Source organism: Eubalaena glacialis, chromosome 3, assembly GCF_028564815.1.
Source record: "Eubalaena glacialis isolate mEubGla1 chromosome 3, mEubGla1.1.hap2.+ XY, whole genome shotgun sequence".
Lineage (NCBI taxonomy): Eukaryota > Metazoa > Chordata > Mammalia > Artiodactyla > Balaenidae > Eubalaena > Eubalaena glacialis.
Window position 1 is genome coordinate 190,430,257 of NC_083718.1, and position 21,668 is coordinate 190,451,924.

At 58.4% G+C, this 21,668-nt stretch overlaps 2 protein-coding genes across 4 annotated transcripts in view; one reads left to right on the top strand and one right to left on the bottom strand.

Annotated features, from left to right (window-relative positions):
- DNAJC11 (DnaJ heat shock protein family (Hsp40) member C11) overlaps positions 1-13,422 on the top strand; it is a 69,804-nt gene extending 56,382 nt beyond the window's left edge. The window contains exons 5-16 of the mRNA XM_061185043.1: positions 123-251; positions 1,185-1,307; positions 2,195-2,268; positions 4,925-5,114; positions 5,653-5,738; positions 6,045-6,161; positions 8,494-8,649; positions 9,745-9,814; positions 10,546-10,603; positions 10,734-10,876; positions 11,570-11,699; positions 12,110-13,422. Of these exons, the coding sequence (XP_061041026.1) occupies positions 123-251; positions 1,185-1,307; positions 2,195-2,268; positions 4,925-5,114; positions 5,653-5,738; positions 6,045-6,161; positions 8,494-8,649; positions 9,745-9,814; positions 10,546-10,603; positions 10,734-10,876; positions 11,570-11,699; positions 12,110-12,135 (1,302 nt within the window). The 3' untranslated portion in view covers positions 12,136-13,422. The remainder of the gene's footprint in view (positions 1-122; positions 252-1,184; positions 1,308-2,194; positions 2,269-4,924; positions 5,115-5,652; positions 5,739-6,044; positions 6,162-8,493; positions 8,650-9,744; positions 9,815-10,545; positions 10,604-10,733; positions 10,877-11,569; positions 11,700-12,109) is intronic.
- A 386-nt stretch (positions 13,423-13,808) lies between these two features.
- THAP3 (THAP domain containing 3) lies at positions 13,809-20,345 on the bottom strand. Of its 3 annotated transcripts, XM_061185046.1 has the most exons (6): positions 20,222-20,298; positions 19,765-19,830; positions 17,457-17,649; positions 15,200-15,262; positions 14,749-14,853; positions 13,809-14,514 (listed from the first exon to the last, which is right to left on the bottom strand). In XM_061185046.1, the coding sequence occupies exons 2-6, from the start codon at positions 19,779-19,781 to the stop codon at positions 14,254-14,256; spliced, it is 639 nt and encodes a 212-aa protein (XP_061041029.1). In that variant the 5' UTR covers positions 19,782-19,830; positions 20,222-20,298; the 3' UTR covers positions 13,809-14,253. The 3 variants fall into 3 exon arrangements, with proteins under 3 accessions (XP_061041029.1, XP_061041028.1, XP_061041027.1); XM_061185045.1 differs by lacking the exon at positions 19,765-19,830 and having other exon boundaries at positions 20,222-20,345; XM_061185044.1 differs by lacking the exon at positions 19,765-19,830 and having other exon boundaries at positions 13,809-14,853; positions 20,222-20,345.
- Positions 20,346-21,668: the final 1,323 nt, after the last annotated feature.

Here is a 21,668-nt window from a genome sequence, read left to right on the forward strand (position 1 = left end):
TGCTCCGTGGGCTCGTGGAGTCCCACGCCCCCAGTGACCCACGTGGCTGCTGAAGTATGGAGTATTGTCTTTCATCCCACAAATCCCAAGCCTGGTGCTGACCGCTTGTTTTTCTGCCCCAGGGGACCATCAGCGTTGGCATCGACGCCACTGACCTTTTTGATCGCTACGAGGAGGAGTACGAAGATGTGTCCGGAAGTGGCTTTCCGCAGATTGAAATTAACAAGATGCACATATCCCAGTCCATTGAGGTGAAGCGCACAGATGCCTCCCCTAGCGCAGGGGGGCTCAGCGAGGGCACTCGGGTTAACGAGGGGCTGCGAGGTGTGCAGCTGGGATGAGAGAGTCAGCGCAGGGTTTTCTCATCTTCATTTATGAAAGGATGCAGTTAGCCACTTAAAAGAAGAAGAGCTCCAGTCACGACCTTGTTCATACTGCTTTGCCAGCATGTCAGCAGCAAGAGTGCCAGGGGTGCGTAGCTTCAGAGTCTCAGGGCTCTCCAGCAGGAAACTTTCGCTCATGCTCTAGAAGGGGGAGCCAAGGTCATGACGATTTTAGGAGAGAAAGCAGCCCTCCGTGGGAAATTCCAAGAACCGGCCTTAGTTTTAAGGCACACTCTCCTGCGTGCTGAGCCCTGGGGTCGCTAAATGTCATCTTTCTGCCCGCTGTTTGGGTGTGGCAGTGTGAGGCCATCCCGCTGACAGTTAGGGTGGGTCTCTGCCCCCCAGACTCGTTCACTTATTCTCCGGTACATCAGCCTAGAGCGTGAAGTCCTAACTCAGGGAAACCTGCCCCCCTCTTGGGGCTTCCAGAGTCAGTCACTGCAGCCATGGGGAGGACTGGGAAGTCCCAGACGTCCTGCGTGGGGAGGCACGGGGTGAAGTTACCGTGCAGTCTGATGGCACTGGGACACCGAGAACCAGCATCTAGCCCTGCGTCTCCCCTGGTTTTTTGAAATTCGCCCATTAAAGCTTTTCCAAAACCTGACCTTGGTGGCCACGTGCAGTTCGGATGCCAGGGTGAGAGAGAAGTGAGGCAGGTGAGGCAGTTCTGCATCCCTGCACGCTTGAACCATGGACTCACCTGTACTTGTGGCCTTGCACTTAGGGTGTATTCGTCAGGCTCTGTCCTTGGCGCTTCCTGTTGCTTTGATTAATTTATTACCAGCAGGTATCATTTCTTAGGCACCCTTGACAGCTTCAGACACGGCCATCCTCTCTGGAAGCCTCTCAACCCAGAATGGGAACGGAGGGGGTTCCGTTAACTTCGCGCTCAGACGAGTCACTTCTGCGAAGGGCTGGGGAGAGGTAAGAATGCCAACGGGGGGGATCGTGTTGTCCACTGCACAGCCTACCCTCAGAATGACCTCAATTGGCCACATCACTGTGTAAGAGTGCCAGCTGTCACACTTGCATAAGTTGGCTGTCCCCAAGAGAAAACTGGGTCTCATATCTGAGGACTGCTCTCAGTCTGCCGGGCAGCTCAAAGTTAGGATAGAACAACAAGATTTCCCCCTGATGCCAACCTCCGGAAATCCCACGTCTAGAAACTCAGCATCTCTGTTCCCTGAAGCAAAAGCCTGTAGGCTGTTCCCTTCTCCTGCACAGTGCGGAAGGCCGGTGCCTCCATCTCAGCGCTCTGGTCCACTGCTTGGCAGTCATTAAGCAGCCAGTTCTGCCGAGCAAATTGAGCTGCATCAAATTAACATTGAGGAGTTGCCTTGAAAGTCACCCAGACTAGTAATGAGGCAGCCAAACCGGCTGGACTTCACGACTGCGAGTGCAGAGCTGCTGGTGGGTTTAACATCAGCCCCCTGAGCGCCGTCTCCGCTCACCTGTGAGACCTGCCGGCGGTGCAGCGGAGCAGATGGAAGTGCCCCTGTGCGGCGCGAGGGCGGCCGCCCCTGACTGCAGCGGGCACCGTGCAGATGGCCTGAGCTAGGGAGGCGGGGACCCGGGGCCAGCAGCGCTCTCTTCGGAGGGGCTCAGGCCTCCTTGGGTCTGTGGAGACAGTAATCTCCCTTTGGCAAAGGTTAAGATGAGATATTAAGACTCTTCCACCCCTACTTTTAGAGCCCTGGCGAGGGCCGATGGCATTGAATTAAATGAGGGAATTATAACCAGAGGTGCTTACCTGAGACTGGGGTTACTGCTGTGAGATAAAACACCATTAATTCTTTTTCTTCTTTTAACAGTTAGAATTTGGAGCTGGGGACCTGCAGGGGCCTTTATTTGGCCTAAAGTTGTTCCGTAATCTCACACCAAGATGGTAAATATAAAGAGATAAATGCCCTTTGGTGGTCCTTGTGGATTTAGGAGACCAGAACCTGTGTATTCTTTTTGTCAGAATCATCTGCAGTTACCTCGTCTGTCCTGCAAGGTCACTGAGGGCAGACCCTGCAGCTGGCATGGCGCCTAGGCACTGTGCTCGTTGCAGAGAGCACTGGATCGGGGGTGAGGGAGGTCTGCTTCTTGTCCCAGCCCAGGGCCAGGCTTCCGCTCCTCTGAGGATGCGGCTCCTGCCCTGCCTGGTCACCGTGGGCCGTGAGGACCATGATACACTGGAGGGAAAGCACTTCATAGGGCAGTGGGTCAGGGTCTGAAATATGTATGGGCTTGCGGGTCATTTCTTTGTCACAGAGATGGCGTTTTAGGCTCAGAGAGGGGCTTTAGTAAGCAGTGAGGCAGCCTGATCATTAGGCACACGCGTGTCATGCCAGAGCCGTAAACCCCACCACCTCTGCTCTCCTTCGTCTTTGCTTTGGCAGTGATGAAGGACTGTCCCTTCTAGAAAACAGAGGTGTCCTTATTCCCCATTGAGCTCAGATTAAAGAATTGGGTGGAAGGTAAACAGCTCTTTGGGGGATAAAATACAGCTAAAGGAGTTCTGGAGCGGAGCACGTGTTTGCAAAGAAAGGTGTCTCGCCTCCAGCTCGATGTGCGTCTGCATGCCTGCAGGGCAAGACTGGTAAAGGCCAGTGTGCAGGGCCGTCCCACGCAGAGTAAGAAGTGTCGTGAGAGAGAGAAGCTGTGGCTTCTCGACGGGTGCAGATGAGCACAGCCCGAGCAGAGCTCCGAGAGCGGGGCTTCCAGGCAGAGAGCGAGGGGTAGACTAGACACCCCAGCACGGGGGTCACCCACGTGCTGGTTAGAACACGGCTTCTCGGGCCTCCGCTCTGGGACTCGGACCCAGCAGGTCTGGGAGGGGGACAAGGGTGAGGCTTTTAACCAGAACTCGAGGTGGGCAGTATATGTACGTGTCAGCATTGTCCTAAGCTTGTCTGCTTGGGATCGTCCCCTCCGATGCTGCTGACAGAAAGCACAGGTTCCTGCCCCCACCGCCAGACCTCTCTCAGGTCCTCTGAGACGGGGGCCTGGGATCCATAGTTTTATCAAGCACCCCAGGTCATTCTGAAGACTAGACACGTTTAGGAGGCACTCACTGAGGAAAATCTGTGGGCTGTTTCGTTCTGGTTGAGCCTCAAAGTGTCTGTCCGTTAAGTGGTCACCCGAGTCTAGGTGTGGCTGGTCATCAGCTTTTGCAGGTCTGGAAATTGAATTTCATCATAGTACCCGGTTTATCAGACTTGAGAATGCAGATTTATAAAAAGGATGCCAGATTGTTAATGTACAGTGTCTCCTCCTCCGGGTGCCCTAGTCCCTGGGTCAAGTTACTTTCAAGTCCAAACTGGTGACGAGAAGGTTCTTAGTTGGTGGGTGTGGGTGAGCCTGGAGAAAGGCAGGCGGCCAGTGGGGAGTTCTCCGTCTCCCAGGGCGGTGCCTGACTTGCTGCTCTGGCCCCAGAGTCTGTCTCTCTCTCTCTCTAGGACACGCTCTAGAAAAATACGAAATCGTATTACTTTGATTAAACAGAGATCTCATTGTTTATGTTTTGATTCTTTTAAAAGTCACAGGGTGACTTTTATCTCTCCTCTCCCTGCTTGCCTCCCCCGAATGACCCCAGTGTGGCTAGAGGGGAAGAATGTGGCTGCCGTCCGGTGTGGCTGGAGTGTCAGATAAAGCGGACAAGGTCGGGTTGGGGGCCTTTGCACAGCAAGGAGTTGATTCCTCATTCGTGTGGCCTTGGGAAGAGGTCTGCGAGCACAGGAGCAAATGTCATCAGAGTTACCACGTGTATTATTATTTTAGGGGCACAAGCGAGGCCTCCAGAGCATAGGAAGGAAACAGGCATCTAGTGTATGACGGCTGTTCGCTGGAGGCAAGCTGTTTGCTCGTCTTTGAGCGGCTTGAGTGAAGTGCTGTGAGTTCCTTTGCTGTTGAAGTGACATACCCCTTTTTATCCAGAAGATGGGGCTGACTCCCTCGGAAATCAACTTCAGAGACCTTTCGGGGGATGGTTTGCTAGCTTCTCAAGTAGCTTTCGGTCAATACTTTGCAGCCCTGGGTACACATCAGGATGGAAGGGCAGCTTTGAAAACTGCACTGATGCCTGGGCCTCCACCCAAAAAGAATGACTTCATTGGTCTGGGGTGAGCCCTGGATAAGGGCTTCTCAAGCCTGGCTGCACGTTTGCGTCACCTGGCTAGCTTTTCCCACACCAGGTCTATAAATCAGCACACCTGGGGGCAGGAGCCGACCATCGGTGTTTTCAGATTCACCAGGTGAGTCCAGCGTGCAGCCAAGCTTGGGAACCTCCGCAGGTGGCTCTGACTTGCGACAGGATTGGATCTGCTGGTTTAGGAGCGCAGACATGCAGGTGCCTCTTTGGCTGTAGCTGAAGTTGGAATGGGATGGGGGTGGGGAGTGCCACTCGGCGGGTGGATAACGGGACAGATTCCCTGGATTGCGGGCGGGGAGCCGTGGGAGTGATGGCGAGCAGGGTGTGGGCTGGCGGAGAGGACGGGGCCAAGCACGGCTGCGGCCACTGTCATCCAGGACCCTTTCCCTCTGTGTGTCCCCCCCAGCTTTGTGACGACAAACTGTGCTCTGCAGTTTTCGTCCCGTGGCATCCGGCCTGGCCTCACCACTGTCCTGGCCCGGAACCTGGACAAGAACACGGTGGGCTACCTGCAGTGGCGCTGGGGCATCCAGTCGGCCATGAACACCAGCATCGTCCGGGACACCAAGACCAGCCACTTCACTGTGGCCCTGCAGGTGAGGACAGCTCCAGGGGGACCCTCCTCCAGCCCCTCTGTGGGCCCCTGACCGCCCTCCCCCTGCTCACCCCCAAATCCAGCGCCCGCAGGGCCGAAGGGCGGGTTCTGTCCACCCACACTCAGGAGTTGAAACACTGTTGTTCTCAGGCCCCCGCGGGAGCTGTGTTCCAACTGCCCTAAAGCAAAAGGCCTTTTTCACCTTTCCGGTGAGAGAAGCCCACAGAATCGGGGTGGGAGCGAGCCGTGGTCAGTAAGTGGCCCCCCAGCAGAGTCGTGTGCTCAGGGGCCACGGTGGCCGGGCGGGAGCGCGGGGAGTGAGTAGCCGCCCCTTGGCGGGCAGCCGCTGCCCCGTGAGAACGCAGGCTCGGTGTGCAGGAGTTTTTATTTTTCATGGGAAGTCAGAAAACGGTTTTTATTTGATATCTCCCAGTTTTTAAACATTGGCTACTGGCAAATTTTCACACACTTTGTGGGACAGGGCAACCCTGCTTACTTCAGTCTCAGCTGCCTTCTTTCTTCCCTCTGTGTCTCCCCAGCTTGGAATCCCTCACTCCTTCGCGCTGATCAGCTATCAGCACAAATTCCAGGATGACGATCAGACTCGCGTGAAAGGATCCCTTAAGTGAGTCCCGGCCGGGCTGACGCGGGCACGCGCTTGATCTGTGTAGGGGTTTCTGGCAGTGGCGCTGGTTGCAGTAAGGTGCCTGCAGTCGCGCCCAGGGCCCGGTGTCCTGACTCTCTTCTGTTCACTGACCCAGGGGTCGGTGGTGAACGTCCTCCCTGTGGGTGGCTGGGAGGGCAAGAGAGAGTTGGGGGTAGGGGCCCCGGCCTGTGGCTGAGTGGCAGTTGCCCGTGGTGACCGGGAGGGACCCGGGAGGGATCAGAAGCGGAGGGGCCCTCGCTCCCTCACTGCGATCTGCTCCCGCAGGGCAGGCTTCTTCGGGACGGTGGTGGAGTACGGAGCAGAGAGGAAGATCTCCAGGCACAGTGTTTTAGGTGCAGCTGTCAGCGTTGGAGTCCCACAGGGCGTTTCTCTCAAAGTCAAGTATGTTGAACTCAAGTCTTTCTGGCCAGGGATTATCTGGCACCTTGTAACTCACCTGGGCTTCACCTACATTAAGGAAGAAAGAGACTTTGCTTTGTAATTCTGGTCTTAGAGATGCGGTCACTTCTGTCTGGGGTGTGTAAGCAGATGTCGAGGAGTCCAGAAGCCTGACGTTCGCTCAGTGAGGTCTGAGTCTCTGCCTCAGAGAACCTCCCTGTGCCCCCCGGCCCGTCTTCCGCCCCGCCTGTCTCTTACTACCCTCTGCCTCCCCGATGGTCCGGTGCGGGCCCCGCACGCCCGCTCACCCACCCGGCTGTGGCCCTCACTGTGTGACGTGTACCGTGTGGTCACCGGCGCAGCAGCTTCGGGTTCTCTCTGCCAGATCCTTCCCACCTGCACACGGACCCTGTCTCCCCCTGCCTGCCTGCCTTGCTGAGCTGCCTCTGGCTTCACCTGTCTGGCTGGTTGCCTCTCAGCAGAGGCCCCGCTGTCGGGCCCTGGTCGGCCTAGACTCACCCGCTGGCGGTCTGATCCGGCGTCCTGGCTTCAGTAGCCTCGGGCTCCGGGGACGCTCACAATTCTAGCTCCAGCTTGGCCCTCCCCACAGACCTCCAGCTCATAGATCCCTCGTCCTTTCCCAGATCTCTCCTCAGATACCTCAACGGCATCCCCGTGTCACATCTCCAGTCCCGGTCCTCCCCCCCTGCCCTCGGTCACACGTGCCCTTCAAAGCCTGCTGTGTCTGGAGTCTCCCCACCTCAGTGCTCCGTGCTCCGTGCTCCGTGCTCCATCTTTCCACTGGTTCTGTCCAGAACCCTGGAGCTCACCTTCACCACCCTTTCCCCACACTCCGAACTGAATGTATCGGAATTCTCTTGGCTCTCGTCTGAAAGCACATCCTCAGTCTGACCATTTCTCACAACCTCTGCGGCCACCGTCTCGTGGAATTACTAGATCCTCCTGACCGATCTCCTTCACCCTTGGGACACTGCTCTCCACACAGACAGTCTTTTAAAATCTAAGCCAGTGTATGTCAGCCTTCTGCTTAAAGCCCTCAGCGACTCCCTCAACTCAGGGCAAAAGCCAGAATCCTCAGGACCCTCCGCAGTCTGGCCTCTCACTCTCCTCTCTGCCCCCTGGTCACCCCACTCCAGCCACACTGGCTGCCCCGGGACCACACCGAGCCTGCTTCTGCTTCTGGGCTTAGCGTCTGCCGTTCTGCAGTCCCCAGTAACCACGTGGCTGGTTCCTTCAGTGCCCTCCGGTCTCTGCGCATGTCACCTAATTGCCCTCATCTCACCCCAGACGGTCCACTTCCCCTTCGTCCTGTTTGTTGTCCTCCGTTGCACCCGTCTCCATCTGACAGGCCATCCATCCCCCGCTGCCCCTCATCAGAAGCACTTTAACTTAGTCTGTTCCGTTATTCTCTGTACTCCTGCCGCCTGGAACACAGCCTGGCACTGAAGAGGGACTTGGTGAGCGAGAGGAAGCAGACCACGTCTTAGCTGCGGAGCTGAGGCCAGAGCTGGCATCAGGCACCTCTCCTCTCAGATGAGATTTGAGGACACCCGAGATTTAATAAAGGGCACAGGGAGCCATCAGGTCCCCTGCATCCCAGCCCCTTCTCCTCCCTCACCCCCATGTTGGGACCACCGACGAGGCACAGTTCTCTGGAGACCTGTGGCACATTTATACACAGAACCTGGGACTCCCCACCTGGGACTTTCCTTTTGGGGGACCCCCTCTTCCCAGCTGCAATGGTTGCCCCAAACTCTGAGGTCTGGTTCTTCAGTCCAATAGGACTGCAGATGTCTTTCCAGTTTTAATCATCCATATGGTACAGACTAAGAATTGCCCTCAGGCTAAAAGCTGTTTTTAAAAAAATATCAGGAAATTCACCAGTGCCGTTCCATTCTTCTGCCCTTGGTTGCTATCCAGTCCCTGAAGGTGTTTGTTATGTGTGATCCAGAGTTTACAGTTGATGTCTGCGGGATGACTGGTCCAGTAGGAACTACTCAGCCATCGCTGAAAGCAGAAAGGACCCCTGGAGGAGCGGCCACTCCTGTCTCCTCAGGCCGCGGTTACTTTGGTCGGGCGTTAGTCTGTTGCTTGTGGTCAGCAAGTAGTGAGACCTTTCTTCCGTCACTCACATCAGATCCAGCGGCTAAACCTTGGGACAGGGGACCACCCGGGAGTGGACTTTGGAGCATCAGACCTCTCCTCCTCCTCCTGGAGTCCTGTGTATGGAGAGGTTCTCTTCCTGGGGCTGAGACCCCATTCCCTCCCCTGGGAACCTGACTCATGTGGGCGTTCGGCTTTGTTCTGTTTTCAGGTTAAACAGGGCCAGTCAGACCTACTTCTTCCCCATTCACCTGACGGACCAGCTGCTCCCCAGCGCTGTGTTCTACGCCACCGTGGGGCCCCTCGTGCTCTACTTCGCTCTGCACCGCCTGGTCATCAAACCCTACCTCAGGGCTCAGAAGGAGAAGTGAGTTCACGGCACGTGGCGGGGACACCACTGACCGCACTGTGCTCCGCTTCCTCCTCTGTAACGTGGCGATGATAGAACCCACCCCACAGGGAGGGCTGTTAGGGAAATGACATGCGTTAATCCGTGTACAGCGCTTATTACCATGGTGTCTGGTCCGTAACACGTCCTCAGTAAATGTTAACTAGTTCTTGTCGTTAGTTCATAGCAGTACTACTGTTAACCCACATTTCCTACTTTCAGAAAGAATTAGAGTTAGTTTACAAAACTGTTGGGACTATAAACCATGACCACAGAAATGAAAAGTTTTCCTTTCTCTCATTCTAACCATTTCTTTTCCTGGCACTGAATTCAAGAAGATTGGGTTCTGAGTTCTTACATACAAGGCATGCGTTAACTATAGTCTTAGAAGTCATCGAGATATAATTTATTTTGCAGTTTCTTGTAGATAATCCATTAGCATAACATTAAATCTGAGAGGTGGTTTAGATGTGTTACTTTATAATGATCTAATTTAATAACTCGTTGAGCTTAGAGGATCTGGGAGAAAGGCATGACTCTCCTCTTGGGGCCCCTCTAGCCTTTGACTCATTAGAGCTCAGGGTCCTAATGCCCCGGGAGACTTCAGGCTTGGAGCAGAGAATGTGCTGGGTCAAGTCTGATGGGACAGGCGTGTGCTGCCCTGGCAAAGGACATGGATGTATCTAAGGTAGTATGCAGTGTCCCTGTCAAAAGGGTCATGTGATGATGCCAGGTTGGTGGCATCTCCTGTGATTCTCACCTTCTCCCCGACCCCTTTCCTGCGATTCTTGCCGTGTGGAGCGCCCCACCCCCCACCCCCCCCACAGTGCTGGGTTTCCTGTGTGCTCCGCGGAAGAGGGCGGGGAGAGCCGTCTGGGGACAACAGGGAAGCCGCACAGGCCTGGGATGAACACATTTACTTGAGCTCGTCTTGGAAATATTGTTTAAAGTTCTAGAACGGGGAGCGCAGTAAGATCACAGGCTGTTTGCAGGCGCAGGTCCAGCCAGGGGCCCTGTTGTCTCCCTGCCGCTAACGCCACGCTCCTCGCGTGTGGCTTCTTTTTCTCGCATTAGGGAGCTGGAGAAGCAAAGGGAAAGCACAGCCACGAACATCCTGCAGAAGAAACAAGAGGCAGAAGCTGCTGTAAGTGCTGCATCACCGTCACCCTGCAGGTCCTTTGCTCCGTGGTGGCATCTGGGACTGTTCTGCCCGTCGTGCAGAGCACAGGCCGCTCTTCTCTAGCCCACGCTTCTTAAGCCAGGGCTGTGGGGGGAAGTGCTTCACACCCTGTATGCTGGTCTCAGGGGCCTCAGGTCTCAGGCTTTTCTTCCCCAACAACTTCCTTGGTCATTTAGTCTTTTTTTTTTTTTTTTTTTTGGCTGCGTTGGGTCTTCGTTGCTGCACGCGGGCTTTCTCTAGTTGCGGCGAGCGGGGGCTACTCTTCATTGCGGTGCACGGGCTTCTCATTGCGGTGGCTTCTCTTGTTGCGGAGCACGGGCTCTAGGCACGTGGGCTCAGTAGTTGTGGCTCGTGGGCTCTAGAGCGCAGGCTCAGTAGTTGTGGCGCACGGGCTTAGTTGCTCCGCGGCATGTGGGATCTTCCGGGACCAGGGCTGGAACCCACGTCCCCTGCATTGGCAGGCGGGTTCTTAACCACTGTGCCACCAGGGAAGTCCCATAAGAGGGTTTTCTTAAGTGGTGGGGATTGTCCTCTTTCTTCCCTTTGAGTGAATTGTTTTTCCATGACCTATGATAGCAGCGATGTCCAGGAGAAGTGGATGGGGCAGGGCTGACAGGCACCGGGCACGCAGCCGTGGCTCTCAACAGAGGTGGAGCCCAGGGAGGCCCTGAGGGTGGCATCCTTGTTCTTTGCAGGTTCAGCTGATGCAGGAATCTGTCCGAAGAATAATTGAGGCCGAAGAGTCCAGAATGGGTGAGGAGGCCTGGCCTCTTTGGGGACGGGGTGGGCGCTGGGGTCTCACAGGAGCGTGTGGTCCCTGCAGCCCGGCTGCGCAGGGGGCCGCCTGCCATGGCCGCCCCACCCTGACCGAGCCCGTCCTCAGGGCTCATCATCGTCAACGCCTGGTACGGGAAATTTGTCAACGACAAGAGCAAGAAGAGCGAGAAGGTGAAGGTGATTGACGTGACTGTGCCCCTGCAGTGCCTGGTGAAGGACTCCAAGCTCATCCTCACGGAGGCCTCCAAGGTGGGCGCTCGGGGGCCCCGGGGTTCAGACAGGAAGGGCGTCTGGGGAAGAGGGACGGACGGCGGCCCCTCGAAGGGGCCGTTTCTCTGCAGCGGAACCTCGCGTGCTGCCGCACTCACTGTGGGGCGCTGCCCAGCACCCAAGTTACAGCCACACTGGAGCCGTTGACTTCATTTGTTCATCTCTTCGTTGCCAGGTATCACTGAGCCCCTACCGTGTGCCAGGTACACCAGCAAGCAAAGCGTACCTCCTGCCCCCGGGAGCACACACTCTGCTTATGCCTTGCCTCGTTTCAGAAGGAGCGTGAGGTCGCCCGTAGCACGTTTGAGGCTCACGGTGGGGCCCGGGGCGTGGGTGATGGAGGCGAGTTACAGCACAGAGGAGCTCAGGCCAAAGTGCCCTCGTTCCCTCAACAGGCTGCTAGGCTCCCCACCTCGGCGGGGCTTCTGTGAAGACGGAGGTGCCCTTAGTGTGGCAGAAGGGGGCCTATTGGGAGCGCGACGTCTAGGATTCAACAGGCAGCTTTTTGAAATTCTCGTTTCTTTTCCTCAAGCTCCCAAGTTTGCATCTTCCGTGGGCCGCTGCCGAGGGCAAGTCCAGGCCCTTCCACGCTGCTCCTCCAGGTGGCGGCAGACGGCAGTGCTGCTGGGCTTTAAACCACCGCCTGAGTGAGAATCTGTCTGCTCGTTACAGGCCGGGCTGCCTGGGTTCTATGACCCGTGTGTGGGCGAAGAGAAGCACCTGAAAGTGCTTTACCAGTTCCGAGGTGTCCTGCATCAGGTGATGGCGCTCGACAGCGAGACGCTCCGGATACCAAAGCAGTGTGAGTAGCTGCCCCTCGTCACCCGCCCTGTGCCCGGGCCTCGGGAGGCCCTCGGGGAGCTCCGAGTGAGGGGCGACAGCCGCCTCCCCTCTGTCCTCTGCCGGGGAGCAGCAGGCTGGGCACCGCGACCTGCTCGGAGCCGGGAAGCGACGCCCCGAGGGAGGGGTCAGCCCTCTCCCAGGTGGAATCAGAGTGAGCTCTGTGCTTGGAAACTGCAGCTCGGGTGGCTGCGTGGGAAGCAGACGCAGCTGCTCGTTTGTGCGCCTGAACCAGGCGATTCTCAGCAGCTTGTACTCTGCTCGGCTGCAGGCCGGCAGCCTCTGGTCTGGTGATGGCCAAACCCCCGAAGTGGAAAGAAGGCATGGAAGCAGTTGCCTTCAGACGCCCGGAGTTTGTCTTTTCTTTTACAGCTCACAGAATTGATACCGATGGATAAACTGCTTGAGAAACCAGATTTAAATGAGGCTACAAAAAAACCTTTCCCTGGGAGTCTACAAACTTGGAAGCAGGAAAAAACTCCAGATGTCAGATGTGTTTATTATGTATTTCTGTAGAAGGTGGCACTGTATCAATTATGTGAAGGGACCCGCAGGCACCCCGCTTTCCCGGTGCTGTAGGTAGGACTGAGGCAGCCCCACCCGGGCCGGAACCACAGCACGGCCCGTGTCTGTTCCCAAGGATCGTGTCCTGCCAGGAAGCGCCCTGGGCCCCTGGAGCCTCCGGGTCCCTCCACAGGTTCGTCAGCACGCGTGCCGGCTGCAACCCCCCAGTAGCTCTTGGTCTGCCGTGAGGTACTTATGAACACCTTGCCCTCACGCATACGACTGTGAACTGCTTTTCCTGAAATCCACACTGAACGTGGAAAACGAAATGGAAGGAAGGAGTCCCCACGAGCAGAATCTCCCGATCAAGTGAGCATCTGTTCGGTCAGCTTCCTGAAAACCACCTTTTCCTGCTGAAATATCACTAAGTGAATCTGGAGAGGATTGTGTGGGTTTATAAATCTGCTTTTTATCTGAGAACAAATGGTTTTGGAAATTAGTCTCTTTTTTTCCCCTCCCAGAACTCAAGCCGTTCCACAGGCACCTGGCTTGGGACAGAGGGTGGAACTCCGGGTCCCAGGAGCCACCCGTGTCCTCGCAGGAAAATGCGGTGCCTCCCGCCCCACCCCACACAGCTCAGCCCCACTAGAGCGCAGAGTTCAGGAGGAGAAGGGGACGCGGGGCTCCGGCAGGCGGCGCAGCTGCTCCCACGCCTGGCCAGTCCAGCTCTTCCTCACCAGGACCCCTTTTTGGGTGTCTGCTCCCAGGACCCCCCTCCTTCACTTGCCTCTTTTGTGGATGCAGAATATTTCAGGACCAGGAGCCTCCTGCACAGCCTGGCCTGTGAAGTTACCGGGGGAGCAGAGGCCTGGCTGCTGGTGGCTCTGACAGCCTCTCCGCAGCTACTGTCAAAATCAGGCTTCACTCCCGACGCTGGTACCGGAGAAATCACTCATAACCCCCTTCCTCCACTTTTAAAACTCAGTTCAGGTTGTCCAATTCTGTACTATTTATCTCCACTTTAAAAAGGTTTCCTGCGAGCTGCCGCTCTGAATGTACATCATGCAATAACCGTCGCGTTAGCGGAGTCCGACCTCGGCCGCAGCCTGTGTCCCTGCCCGGCGGGCAGGTCACTGTACAGGGGACACTCTCTTACCACAATAAACCTTTCCTGAAAGCCAGGGGCAGTGTTCCCATGCGTCTGTGTTCACTTCAGGAGTGAGCGGAATGAGGGATGCGCCCCTCCTCACAGGCCTCGTTCCGCCCTTTATGCCTACGGTTCAAACCACATTTTGAACCACGAGGCTTAACTTGAAGCTGCAGATCAGTTTTCTGTGTCACACATTTGCCTGAGAAACGGAGTCCAAGTTAGGAGGTCACATAGGCTACGATTCCTGTTTTCTTTAACTAAAGGCACCTTTTGTTGGTAGTCAAAGGTGGTCATGCCCTGCTGGCTCTGCAACAGGAAGCAGGCAGGCAGGCAGTGTCAGAAGCGGCCAGGCACGGCAGGAGAGGGAACCTCCAACCAGCGCGCCCTTGTTTTTAAATAAAGGAGGAAACGCGCAGCGCGGTGTAGGAAGACACTTTATTACGCTGCTCACTCACACCTGGCCGGGCAGGGAGGCGCTCCTAGGACAGAAGCCAGCCTCAGCCACTTGGAGAGCCGGCCGTCCAGGCGACAGGGGGCCACTCGCTGCCTCGGAGAGTGCCGGCGCCCCTGGGCCCAGCTGCCCCTCGAGGAGACGCATTCCGTCCCCTCTGGGGAGGGTCAGCCACGCTGGCCCAGGACGGCTCCTCAGGCTGCGGTTCCCAGGATGCTCGCCCAGCTTGTGCTGGAGGGAGGACCAGGCGTAGTGCTCACGGCCCCGCCCCTCCCAGCCCGAGGCCACACTTCACACGAGGTGGTGCGGGCCCAATGTCAGGGCAGGACCGAAAGGTCCGCCCACGGCCAGAGCCCCGAGACCACTGCCCCTCCTCCCGGTGGCTTGGCGGAGAAGGCCCAGCTGGCGGGCTCAGCTCTGCTGCCCCGGCCACAGCCTGGCCTGGAGTCCCGGCTGCCCCACGCCGCAGGCACGCAGGCGACTGGACATCTTCCTCATCACCAGCCTCTGGGCCTTCAGGCGCCTGCGGAGCTTTTCATTTTCCTTCAGTGTCAGGAAGAGTTTTTTTTTCAGAGCGTCTAAGTCCAAAAGGGCGTAGCTGTGATCGGACGGCTGTGTGGGGCTGGCCGGCTGACCAGGGACCCCAGTGGCTTCCGGTCTGTGGGGCGGGACCTGAGGACAGAGGTCAGTGAGAGACAAGCAGAGGCCAGGGCGGCAGGACGCACTTCCCCAAGCCCTCCCGAAGCCCAGAGCTGCCCAGTCGCAGCTAAGTTCACGGGTGAGGTCTGAATCCAGGCTACACGTCCTGGTGCTCTGGTTCAGGCACGTTTTCTTCCTTCTGTTTGAAGCAAATCCCCTCGAGCTGAGACCAGCCACATGCTGCCTTCGCACCTGGCCCGGCCTCACCTGTGCTCCGGGGCCTCCAGCGTCCGGGGGCAGCTGCAGCACTTCAAGCGTCGCGTCCACCTTCCTCCCTGGGCCACCCTCCCCGGCCCCCGTCTCAGGGAGGACCTGGGAACGACAGGGCAGAGGAGGCCACTGACTGGCACAGAAGCGGATCCTCCCCGGCTGTTACTTGTCTGTCCCGCCAGTGGTCCCCTCACACCACCCGGGGGCAGCCGGGGCGCCTGCAGAACAGCCAGCCTCCTCCACGGCCTGGGGTCAGACCCTTAGACACGGAGCAGGAGCCGGACGTGACCAGCTGCCACTGCTTGATATTGAACAGGAAGAAGGCGGCACGGGAGGCTTTGGCTGTCCCTTTTCTAGGAAACAAGAGAATCCAAACCCAGCAGGCCAGCCTGGCGGGCAGGTGCAGCGGCTCAGTCCGAGCGCTCGGTGTCCAGCAGGGCAGACTCACCTTTCCCTTCTCAGAGGCAGCATCTCCACTCGGGCCGGCAGGGTCTGTGTTCTCCCTCACCAGCTGCAAGAGACACGGAGCTGCTGCAGACGGGCCCCGGGGTACGGGCAGGAGATCCGCGCCCCGAGAGTCCGCACCAGGCCTCGTGTGTCTTTGTCCTCACGCTCCACCGGATGAGGCTCAAGTAAACTGCGCCCTGAACCCAGCCCAGCTCTCCTCTCACCATCCCCGGCTCCCTTCCTTCTCCGAAGATGTTCCCAATCTCGGGTCAGAGGCCCAGTGAAGCCAGGGACCTGTCTGATTTGTACGTGTTGCCCCAGGGCCTGGCACTCTTCAAGGCGCACAGTAGGTGACTCAGAGTGGCAGCCGCGTAGTGGGAAACATCCAGCTCAGAACCTGCAGCCCCCAGGGCCTCGTCAGAGCTGAGCTGGGGCCACGGGGGCCAGAACCAACTCTCCCCACCCCCAGGCACCGGAGGCGCTAAGGAGCAGGACCACAAACACCCCCCCAGTTGTTAACCTGTAATCGCTGACTTCGGGGCAAGCAATTTACCACAGAGGTGTGCAAGTAATCACACTGACTGAACGGGATGGGGTGCGGGGTTCCTAACCAGTGGACATAAGTTTCAGGTCAGCAAAATGAGTAAGTTCTAGAGCCCCGTGGTACGACATCTGTGCCTACAGTCAACGATACTGTAGTGCACTGTGTTGTGCACTTAAAAGTGTGTTAAGAGAACAGATCTCATGTTAAGTGTTCTTACCACAATGAAATGTATATATAAAATGAAAGGCCTTCCATGTTTAAAAGAAAAAACCAAAAACTCCTGCATTAAGCACCTACTCGGTGCCAGGCAACGTTCTGGACGCTGGCAATAAAAGCAGCGGAGCAGAGCCCGGCCCGCACGGAGCCTCCACTGGGGCAGGTGCTCACAGGTACCAGAGAAAGCGAGGGGCAGGACAGGAAGGACGGCAGTGGGGGCTCCTACAGGCACTGGGAGCCTGGACTTGGGGAGGGGGAGGCCGAGAGACCGGGCAAAGGGAAGATCGAGGGCAGGGCGCTCCGGGCGTGTCTGCTGGCAAGTGGCAAACGGCCGCCTGCCCCTCCCCGCACCCTGGAACTCAGGGTTCCCATCAGCTCCCTCCCTCTCGTTCCCAATAAAAACAAAGCAGCACGGGTACCTGCGGGCCCTGTGTGTGTCCTACTGCTACTCTGCCTCCCAGGCTCCAGTGGGTGCCCCGCTCGGGCCCTCCCTCTGAGACTGCGTGCACGGTAAGGATTTACTATGATTCACTATGATCGCCTCACGGCTTCGAGCTCCCGCTGTCCTGCCGTGAGCCCTCCTGAGCCAAACCCGCACATCCTGCCCCACCAGACACGTCCGCCTCGGCGTCCACGACCGTTTCCTCAGGGCATCTGGAACCCCCGGTCCCCAGGGGCCCAGAGCCCTGCTCTCCCGGACCACCTCCCTCTCAGCCCACCAGGTCTGCAAAGTCAGCCCGCTCCATCCCCCTCCCATCACAGCACCCACCTTTGGCTCAGGCCACTGTGACTGCCCTCACCTGCGATGCCACAGTGGCCTCCGAACCAGCTGCCAGCCAGAAGGACCTTCCAAAGCCATGTCCCTGCCCACGGGCCTCCCCCAAAAACCTACCACCTGTGCAAGCCCGTCACCAACTGGCCCCTGCGCCCTCCAACCAGCCTGAGCTGCTCCTGAGTGCGCCCAAATCCCCGCCACCGCCAAGCCTCTGCCCCGCTGTCCCTGTCCCCTCCAGCGCTCCGCCTGCCACCACCATCGTCCTCCTGTGCCCTGCACGGGGCTCTGAGCCGGCACGGAGCAGCCACAGGAGGACCTTAGCGGGGACCTGCCAGGTGGCAGTGGCCCAGCCTCCGGCTCCTCGGCCACAGGCCCCCGAGCCCGGGCTGGCAACGAGCAAGAGGCGGACGAGGTCTGAGTGCGGCGCGGCCGGGAAGGCCTTCGCCGCCCTCGAGCCCACGTGAGGCCAAAGTGAAACACAGGAAAGACCGAGCTCTCGGCACCCTCGCCCGTCAGCTGCTTCCACAGCATCTGTTGTGAAGCGCGACATTTTTGAAGCAGCTTTAAATTGCGAATTCCCTGAAGCGCAGGGCAGGGCCTGCTGGGCTCCCGACGCCGAGGCCTGCCAGCGCTGCCCTGGCTGCAGTCCTCGGCCTCCGCTGTCCCCGCAAACGACGCCTGCGCCCTGCGCCCAGCCCACCGCCGGGCCCGCGCCGCGCGCACCTGTGACGGGCCCTGGAAGGCGAACACCGTGGGCACTGCGTTGTGCTTCAGGTTCTTGCGGTTCCCAAAGGCGCTGAAGCACTCGGGCCGGAAGTGCTCGGAGCAGATGACCGTGTGCTGCTTGGGCTCGAAGTCGCCCCGGCCGATGTTCAGCACCCATTCCTTCAGCAGCTCCGGGCGGCTGAACGGGAACCTGGGGGCACAGCCAGGAGGCGCGAGGGATTCGCAGGGCTGAACGCAGCCCTTCAGGGTCCCAGGGGCCTTTCACATCCCCACACGGCATTTTACTGGACAGCCTGGAAAATTCAGTAGCCTCGTCCTGTTAAACCACATCTACTTTGGGAAGCTTCCGTCGTGGCTGTCGGCGGCATCCTGAGACCGTGAACGTGGCCAAAGAGCCCAAGCAAGCTGCTCCCCGAGCCACATCTGCCAGGTAGGCCGCCAGGTGGGCCTCCATTCCGGCTCCGGTGCCGGGGAAGCAGGAGTGGAAGAGACAGCCCCACCCTCACGGAGCCTACATTCTAGGACAGGGAGACAGCCGGTACACCAGACAGACACGGACTGTGCAGGAATAAGCAGTAGGAAGTGGTCGGGGAAGGCCAGCTGAGGGGTGACATCGGAGCAGAGGCTGCAGGGAGCGGGACAGAGGGCCGCGCGGTGTTGGGAGGAAGAGCAAGCGCGAAGGCCCGGCAGGTGTGAGGGGGCGTCGCGGGCAGGTCTGGCTGGGACAGAGCAAGAGGAGGTCGCGGGCCTCGGGCAGAAGGGTCTTTCCCAGAGGCTCTGGCAGAGGGTGACGGGTGAGTCCGCGCCCCAGGTGGCTGGGACCAGGGTGTCGGCAGGAGGGCGTGCTAAGCGGGCAGATCTGGGAGGTACTGTGAAAACCAGGCAGTAAGGTTTGCCTGTGGGCCGCGAAGCAGAGAAGGAGGGAGTTTCACGTACTAAGACTGTGGGGGAGTGGGAGGGGCAGCTTTGGGGGGTCAGCACTTTGGTTTTATATGTTAGATGTTAAACTTGAGGTGCCTTTTACATGTCCGAGTGCTGAACAAGTGGCAGGTGGACATGCGTGTCTGGAGATGTCACTGTGGGCCCGTGCCCAGGTAAGGGTGGCAGAGCCATGAGCCTGAGTGAGATGGGCACCCTGGGGAGCGAGTATGGACAGGGACCAGACAGGGGCATGGCCCAAGCCCTGAAGTGCTCCAGCGTCTGTCTGGTGTTGGAAATGAGCAGGATCCAGCCAAGGGGACTCTGAAGGGACACTGTGACAAAGAAAGAGGCCGAGAGGTGTCCTAGAAGCCAGGTGGGAGGGGGTCTCAAGGCATCAGCCGTCAGTTGTGTCACAGGCTGCAGAGAGATCAATTCAGATGAGGAGGCACCACTGCACGTGGCATCATAAGGGCCACTGGGGACATGACAGAGCTCATTCGTGGGAGTGGTGGGGGTGAGAGTCCGACTGGAACGGGAGAAAACCAGAGGCAACGCCACCCCCAGGTACACACCCGACTGACACGTATGGATACAGGTGCTGTAAGGCAATACCCAGCAACAATGCCCAGAGCCATGTGCCCGTAATGGGCAAAGAAGAGAGGCACCCAAATGCCCTTCAACTGTAGAACAAGTCAATTCTGGTAAACACCTTGCTAAAACACTATGCAGCAATGAAATGGATAAGCTGCTGCCGCCGGCAACATGGAGGGCTCACAGGCACAACGTGAGCAAAGCAGAGGAAAAAGTGCAGCCTGTGGTTCCATTCAGCGAGGTTCCAGACAAGCCAAAGCAGTCCGCCTTACCCTTGGGCACTGGGAGGATGAGGGGCTGGAAGGGGGAGCGGTCGGGGTCTCGTGGGGGCTGTGATGTTCTAAATTCACGGCAGTCACACGGGCTGTTCACTTTGTTAAACTGGTTTGGCTGTGCGCTCATGATTTGTGCACTTTTCCGTCTGTGTGTTACATCTCAAGAGACACATTCACTTCGAAAAAGAAAATGCTAATAGGAGGAGAGCAAGTGGAGACAGGAGAGCGGCAGCCCTTTGGAGTCCCGCTCTGAACAGGACAGAGGAAGGCGCCGTGGCTGGAACCTAAAAGAAAGCGTGCGACACTCGACCGATGGGCAGGCGGCCGTTCACTCGGCCGGTCCGGCATGCGGGGCGCGCCGGTCGCGCAGGGACTGACTCCAAAAGCTCCGCCGTCCTCCCGGGGCTCCCGCAGAGCCCGAGGTCCCAGCCCCGCGCGCCCACCCGCTGGAACGTTCTCATTCCTCCTCCCCACCCTTCCTTCCCGGCATGAAGCCCGGAGATGCGAGCACCGCACACCTGAGAGACGTCAGCATCGCTCATCACGCAGCAAATACTGAACACCTACTACGTTCCGGGCAGCATCTGAGAACGAGATACAGTCCCCGGGCCGCGGAGGGGACGCACGCCAAGTAACCGCAGGGGCGCAGCGCTGAGCGCGCCCCAGGCCCGCCACGGCCTCCCCCGCGCGCGGCTCCCCGGACCAGCGGGAGGCTGTGTGCCGGCGGGCAGGTTCCTCAGCCTCTCCAACCGTCTCCCCGCGCGCCCAGGCGGCCGAGGTGGCGCCGGGCTTCTCGGGCCGGGACCTCGCCGGTCCCCGGGCCGCCGCCCCTCCGCGAAGGGCTTGGCCGCACGCCCTCGGGCCTCCCAGGGGCCGGGCAGCGGCCCCGGCGTCCCCACCCGCCGCGCGCCAGGCCTGGGGCTCCGGCGGGGGCCGCGGCCGCCGGCCCGGGCGAGGCGGGCCCCCGCCCCTCACCGGTGGAAGGTGAGCTGCTTCCTGCGATTGCTGTAGCGGTTGCAGCACTGCCGGGCCGCGCACGACTTCGGCATCGCCAAACACCAGGCCCGGCTGCCCCTAACAAAGATGGCGGCGGCGGGGCCTGCGGGACGGGCAGGGACACCAGGAGGGGCGGGGTCGTGAGACGGGGCGGGACTGGCCAGTGGAGGTGGAGCGAGCGGTTGGGGCGGGGCCTGCCGGGCGCGGCAGCGCCTCGAACGGGGCGCGGCCAGTAGGAGAGGAGGGGCCTGCGGGAGGGGCGGGGTGGGGAGGGGAGGGGAGGGGCGGGGCGGGGCGGGGAGGGGCGGGGAGGGGCGGGGCCAACAAGGAGGCTGGCGAGTGAAGGCGAGCCGGCCTCTGCTCCGCGGCCAGCGTCTCGCGCGGTGCCCGCGACCCGCGTCAAGGGGTGCTTCTGGGCCCAACTCGGGCCCAACACCCCCAACTGGGCTGGCCGGTGCAGGTTTCACCCCAGTTCGCTGAAGCCCGTCACCCTCACCTCCTTGCTTTGGAGCCTCACACCCACCCACAGTCTTGGACAAGGCTCACCACCCACTTAGGCCAGTATGTTCAAGATTTTAAGAGGTGTTGATTCACACATTTTGGCAGCTCCGATGTCACAGGAGGAGGTACTCGCTGACCACTAGCTGGTACCAGATTCGTTAGGCAGACGCAGCTGACTGACTGAACTGGCTCAGCCACTTGGGACCCCCAAATGTAAAGGGCAGAAGGAGCACCCGGGGCGGGGGGCGGGGGATACGCTAATCCCGCTCGCAGAACCTGAGGAGGCTGCAGCTTTTACAATGCAGGGTAACCACTCACTGGGATTTAAGCTAATGCACAATGGGATGAAGAAACTGTGAAAGCTATTCCTGTCATTCCTACTGCGGTTTGTTTCTGGAGAATTTACTAGAAAAGTATATTAAGGGCTGTGAGCATTTTCCATCCTGCTAAACCAAACTCAGACTCTGACTTCCCAAGTCTTCACTTCACTAATCATGGTTTGGGGGTGGTGATGAACAGTCTTTCAACAGAAACACCTGAAGCTAGACATGAACCTCAAAGTAGCAATATATTTATTTACAAAATATACAGTTTCACAGAAACAGCTTCGCTTTATACACATAAGCTTTATAATTACGGAGAACTATGTAAACGATGTTAAGTGTCTGGCCTGGCCAAAGTCAACGGGAGGGGCCTACTTTTGGGGTGACAACTTTCCCTCCCCCTACTCCATTAGCCTCCAACCAGGAGCCCCTAGATGGGCCGTATCTAATTTGCATAAAGCTGATTGCAGCTGCCCAGCTCAATCTAACAGAAAAACCAAGGTGTCTTGACTTCTTAGACACCAGCCACAGGGGTAAACCTGTCAAAAGAACAAAAAGGAAATGAAGGAAACAGAAATGGAGATGAATATCAAATGCCTTCC

What these genes read in the sequence shown, in the direction of transcription:
- THAP3 (XM_061185044.1), bottom strand. Translation starts at nt 20,295, where the DNA reads ATGCCGAAGTCGTGCGCGGCCCGGCAGTGCTGCAACCGCTACAGCAAT. An exon ending in CCTTCCAGGGCCCGTCACAG is followed by an intron (nt 15,263 to 17,456) that starts GTGCGCGCGGCG and finishes TGTCTCTTGCAG; the next exon opens with CTGGTGAGGGAGAACACAGA. An exon ending in CTGCCTCTGAGAAGGGAAAG is followed by an intron (nt 14,854 to 15,199) that starts GTGAGTCTGCCC and finishes TGTCGTTCCCAG; the next exon opens with GTCCTCCCTGAGACGGGGGC.